The sequence below is a fragment of the Anabrus simplex genome, chromosome 3 (genome assembly GCF_040414725.1).
Source record: "Anabrus simplex isolate iqAnaSimp1 chromosome 3, ASM4041472v1, whole genome shotgun sequence".
Taxonomy (NCBI): Eukaryota; Metazoa; Arthropoda; class Insecta; order Orthoptera; family Tettigoniidae; genus Anabrus; species Anabrus simplex.
The window spans coordinates 237,221,794-237,227,793 of NC_090267.1; the positions used below are offsets into that span (position 1 = coordinate 237,221,794).

The following is a 6,000-nucleotide window of genomic DNA, read 5'->3' on the forward strand; positions in this document are numbered from 1 at the left end:
CTCCAGTCTGTGTAATCCACTGCATCTAATACGCAGTAAAAGAATATTTTCCGGCCTTCGCGCCGCGTCTCGCTTCCGCTAAGTGTGAGCGCCGCGCAGCGCAGCCGAGAAGAAATTTCCGTGGTCTGCTTCTTGTGAAATGAAATGGCTTAACGCCCACTGCAAGGAGCCGCGCCGCGCCGCGCGGAACAAGCTTGTGGAATTTCCGCGCCAGAAGCCTCCAGGTTTCTGGAACGGAACTTTTCCTTTCGGCGCGCTTATCTGGGCGAGGGTAGAAGGATGGAATAACGGAAAGATTGTTTCGGGAGTCCTCGACTAGTACCAGCATGCTCGTACCTTCACGCGGTTAGTGGTATTGTGCCTGTTATCTTGTCTGTGTTTCTGTTGTCTTCTGAGTTGTGTTTCCTCTTCTGTCCTGTGCTCATCGTTCATTGTGGTAAGTAAAATCATGCATAACCAAATTGAGCTAGAATTCAACAAAATCAACATCGAGCCGGATGTTTCCATGTGTTTTTATATTGTAAATTTAATTAGAATATAATTTAAAAATGTAAAAGTGTTACTTCTCCAACAAACTCCTCAGTCACGTTTATTAAGTGAGGTAAAACATATTTAAGGATTTCATTTCTTTTTTTAAATTCAGATTTTCAGAATGAATGAAGAAGGATTGGTGGTTTTGGTGAAGGAATATCCCCATCTGTACGATCCCTCTCATCCCAACTACCACGATAATCTGGGAAAGGACAATTCGTGGGATGAAATCAGCAAGGAAATGGGCCTCAGTAGTAAGTACATTTATTTCCAATTGACAAGCACGTTAAAGTTATTATAAAATAAAATAATATAAAAACTTTTCATTACCCAGTACAGTGAACAAAAAAAAAAAAAAAAAAAAAGACATATCAAATACAGCCATTAAATTCTAAGGACATCATAATTAACACTGCCTTCTATCCATAAGCAAAATGTGTTAGAAGGAAAGTAGTAGCGTAAAAGCAAAAGCCGCTATAAAATTGTACTATGTGACAAGAAAACAATGATCCTATACTAAAAGAAAGAGTAAACAAAAGGAGTTAACAGATAAACAGATGTAGTGCAACCTGAAAAAAACATCAGATTTAAACATTATAAATATGTTTAACAATTGATCACATTTTTGTTTTCTTATTACTTATTACGTAAGAAACTTATTTTTTGTTATAATAATTATTACCTCACATATTCATTGCCATATCCTATGCATTTCATGATTATGTTTCCGGTCAGGGAATTGTTCATCAAAACAAATATATAGAGAGATGAAAAACGATAACTTAATTTCATTACGATGAAAAGTCTAAAATTATACTACTTAGTTAATGTAAAACGTTTACTAATAATTGTACGCTATCATGTTAAGTTCTCAACGAGAACAATACGTTAAGAATTAACTTTTATTCGTTAGTGTTCCTTCGGCCAACATTTATCATTCTTTCTTGCCATTCCACCGATCGTGCATGGGAGCTGAAATAGTCCTTAAATCTGTCCCTGATCCGAAGAGCTGATCCTGTGTACGTCCCTCCAGTGCGTCTCAAATCTTGAAGCGCAGGTGTAGCTCCTATAAGTTCTGCAAGCAGATTTGGATGATCTTCGCGTAAGAAATTATGAAGCACGCAGGCTGCCAAAACAAATTTCGTCATATGTTCTGGCGAAACTTGCATTTTCTGAACTTCTTAGATAAAATGCCAAATGAATCCTCACAGGTATTTCTAGCTCTGCTGTGTCGGTAATTGTATATTCTCTTTTTTTTTTTTTTTGCTAGGGGCTTTACGTCGCACCGACACAGATAGGTCTTATGGCGACGATGGGATAGGAAAGACTTAGGAGTTGGAAGGAAGCGGCCGTGGCCGTAATTAAGGTACAGCCCCAGCATTTGCCTGGTGTGAAAATGGGAAACCACGGAAAACCATTTTCAGGGCTGCCGATAGTGGGATTCGAACCTACTATCTCCCGGATGCAGGCTCACAGCCGCGCGCCTCTACGCGCATGGCCAACTCGCCCGGTGTATATTCTCTCCTCCGCGTTTCTTTTTGATTCATCACCGGGATAAGGCCTCATCAAGTTCCGTTGCAGAGGAAATGCTTCATCTGCAACAATGACATGAGGCATGAGCTCATTCGTTCCAGGTAGAATTTTATCCGGAGGAAAGTCCAGTTTGTTCTGCTGAAGTTTTCTTCCGAAAATACTATTAGAAAATATTCCCCCTTCGCTATTTTATCCAAAGCCCCTACATCTACCATCACAAACTTATAATTGGCATCGACTAGATCGAGAAGCACAATGGAGAAGCTTTTTTTGTAATTGTAGAACAATGACCCACTGTTGGCAGGCTTGTCAAACACCATATGTTTCCCGTCCATTGCTCCCACACAGTTCGGGAAATTCCATCTTTCTCGGAACTCTAGTTCATTTCTCTCCCAGATTTCTTTGTTTGGTTGAGGCATGAAAATAGGAACCAACTTTGTCCACACAGCGTCACACACATCGTACACAATCCTTCTGACGCTTGTCTCTCCAAGTCTGTAGCTAAATGCAAGTGTTCTGAAATAGTTCCCGGTAGCGAGAAATCTGAAAAGAAAAGGCAAATAAATAAATAAATAAATAAATAAATAAATAAATAAATAAATAAATAAATAAATAAATAAATAAATATTATTGCTTCTTGACTAATTCTTTACGTTTGTTAAATTATCATCATCATCATCATCATCATCATCTGTTTACCCTCCAGGTTCGGTTTTTCCCTCGGACTTAGCGAGGGATCCCACCTCTACCGCCTCAAGGGCAGTGTCCTGGAGCTTCAGACTCTTGGTCGTGGATACAACTGGGGAGTATGACCAGTACCTCGCCCAGGCGGCCTCACCTGCTATGCTGAACAGGGGCCTTGTGGAGGGATGGGAAGATTGGAAGGGATAGGCAAGGAAGAGGGAAGGAAGCGGCCGTGGCCTTAAGTTAGGTACCATCCCGGCATTCGCCTGGAGGAGAAGTGGGAAACCACGGAAAACCACTTCCAGGATGGCTGAGGTGGGAATCGAACCCACCTCTACTCAGTTGACCTCCCGAGGCTGAGTGGACCCCGTTCCAGCCCTCGTACCACTTTTCAAATTTCGTGGCAGAGCCGGGAATCGAACCCGGGCCTCCGGGGGTGGCAGCTAATCACGCTAACCACTACACCACAGAGGCGGACTGTTAAATTATCACAAATTTTAATTCATCTCTGATCTGATTACTTTCTTTCTCCAGCTAACAATAAATAATTTGATAATATTAAATGCCCTGTCAGTTTGATCAAAAGCCTGTAATTTAGTTGTGAAATCCCTAAACTGAAAGTATACAATTTTGTGACTGGTAAAATATTCGAAGAGATCCTGCACATCCCAAAATTTAGTACAATTTCGCTTTGAGCCATTGATGGTTACGTGTTTCTCTTAATTTCTAGTGGACGAAATAAATATGATATACTCAGTTTTGCTTCCTACGTCACGATGAAGAGAACTGCTCAAAACCATGGGATGTGGCTACAGCGACAAGGCTTAGCCTTTAGATAATTGATTTGAATTGATTTGATTGATTGATTGATTGATTGATTGATTTTATATTTCAATAATGATATAAACATTTAAGAAATTATTTAAACTTTTATGCATAGTTAAATTATTTATTTATTTATTTATTTATTTATTTATTTATTTATTTATTTATTTATTTATTTATTTATTTATTTATTTATTTATTTATTTATTTATTTATATTACATCATTTTTATTTACTTTCAGCTGATGAGTGCAGAGCCAAATGGAAGTCCCTGCGGGAATGTTATCGGAAGGCTTTAAGAAAAAGACAACCGAAATCTGGACAAGCAGCCAAGAAAATCAACTCTTGGCGCCTCGAGGCACAAATGGAGTTCAGCAGGCCCTTCATCACAATGCAGAGAAGCCAGGTGAGCAATGTAGGAACTCCATCCGATGACGATGAACAAACAGATATTTCTGAGGTTCAGGAAGAATCTCAGGATGTCGACTCGGGTTCCTCACATACAATTGAAGATACCCAGAAAAATGACAAACGACCAGGATTGTGGAGTGGCAAGAGAAAGAAAACTGCGCCTTTAACACCTTCGGCTGCTATTTTTAAAGAGTTTGTTGAGTTGAAGAAATCGCGACAGTCTTCTCTAGGGCAAGAGGGTGACCATCTCCGAAAATACTTTCAAAGTGTAGAAGAGACAGTAAGAACATTTCCACCACAGTTACAAGTAAAAATTAAAAGTCAGATTTCCACCATCATTCATCAGGCAGAATTTGTAGCAATCAATATGCAGTCATTTCCAGCACCAAATTTCATCCATCGCGAAATTCCTGTCCAGTATCGCTTTCCACCAAGTTTGACTTCTTCCAGTATCCTTACACACACTCAAGCAGGTTCATAGATCCCAATCCCACCAACACCAGGCCATACTCAGGCACCCCAGTTCAATCAAAATCACCAGCCGAATGACGTCAACCACCCAGTGAACGACAATTAAGTGTAAACCATTTCGCTACTCTCCATGAGCTGTAACTACATACCGCCTCCCACAAAATTATCGAGACATCTGCTTTTGTTATAAGACGTTATTAGAGCAACAATGATATGTTCATGTTATCTGTCTCTGTGATTCGGATTTGCTTTCATTTCTCAGTGTAGCAAATACGTTCTATTTAACAACTTGAATTTCTATTTAGTAATGTTTTTTTTATAACTATGTTCCTTTGCTTTAGATTTGCATTAAATAATATATTACGTTTTCAAACCTAAACTGCTGAGTAACAATTACTTTGTGATGTTGTAAGTGGTTCTTTGTGCTTCAGATTTGTAGTACGGTAATTTTAGTGTGTAGCAAATACATTCCATCTGAACAAATTGTCTGTGCTTTAGATTTGCACTAATTCCTTAGTGTTGCGAAACATTCCAATTTAAGTCCTAAACTGATATTATATTTTGTGTCAGTCTTTGTCACGTATTTCTGTAAATATCTGTCTCTAGCAAATAAATGGCATTTTAAAACAATTTAATGAACGTTTTTTGTGTCTATTATTTTTTGGGAAGTGCGTAGTTGAACAGCCGGCCCCGTGGTGTAGGGGTAGCGTGCCTGCCTCTTACCCGGACGCCCCGGGTTCGATTCCCGGCCAGGTCAGGGATTTTTACCTGGACCTGAGGGCTGGTTCGAGGTCCACTCAGCCTACGTGATTAGAATTGAGGAGCTATCTGACGGTGAGATGGCGGCCCCGGTCTAGAAAGCCAAGAATAGCGGCCGAGAGGAATCGTCGTGCTGACCACACGACATCTCGTAATCTGCAGGCCTTTGGGCTGAGCAGCGGTCGCTTGGTAGGCCAAGGCTCTTCAAGGGCCGCAGTGCCATGGGGGGGGGGGGTAGTTGAACGATTTTCTTTGGCGTATATCTTCCGCACAAACATTTTTACAATTATTTCAGAGAGTGGAACATGTTCCATAAAAGTATGTTAGTCACAAAATCCATTAAAATAAAAAGTATATTAAAAAATCAGCCTTTGGGGAAGTTTTATTTAGTTTCCCAACTAACTTTTGTTCACCTACGCCTTTTTAAAAAACACTGAGTCAATTATTTTATATTTTGTTTCCTCCAGAACCTGTATAGTCTTTAAATGATTTAGTGCATTACCTTAGGATGGAAATTTTCAGCAGCTCTGTGATACTTTCATACTATAATCTGATGCAATTGTATAATCTATTATCATCTTTAGCCCTAAAGTACCTTCGGATAAAATAGGCTTTGTGTATCGGACAACAAAATAAATAAAAACCTTTTCGATACGCTGCATTGAATTGTCAGTAACTACTATTACTGTTGCTATATTGTGTTACTCTGTTTGTACGAGAAAATATGAAATTAAAATATAAATGAAACAAATAACTTACCTGAGGCATATAGCAAGTCTTTCTTCA

The 6,000-nt window shown here is 39.4% G+C and overlaps 1 protein-coding gene across 1 annotated transcript; it reads left to right on the forward strand.

The window, feature by feature from the left end:
- The first annotated feature begins 144 nt into the window (after positions 1-144).
- Positions 145-4,933, forward strand: LOC136867185 (uncharacterized). Its single transcript, XM_067144305.2, has 2 exons — positions 145-785; positions 3,816-4,933. The coding sequence occupies exons 1-2, from the start codon at positions 653-655 to the stop codon at positions 4,463-4,465; spliced, it is 783 nt and encodes a 260-aa protein (XP_067000406.2). The 5' UTR covers positions 145-652; the 3' UTR covers positions 4,466-4,933.
- The last annotated feature ends 1,067 nt before the right edge of the window (positions 4,934-6,000 follow it).

Excerpts from the sequence above, each read along its gene's own strand:
- LOC136867185 (XM_067144305.2), top strand. The coding sequence starts at position 653 with ATGAATGAAGAAGGATTGGTGGTTTTGGTGAAGGAATATCCCCATCTG. Across the intron at positions 786-3,815 it reads CAAGGAAATGGGCCTCAGTA|CTGATGAGTGCAGAGCCAAA; the intron begins GTAAGTACATTT and ends ATTTACTTTCAG.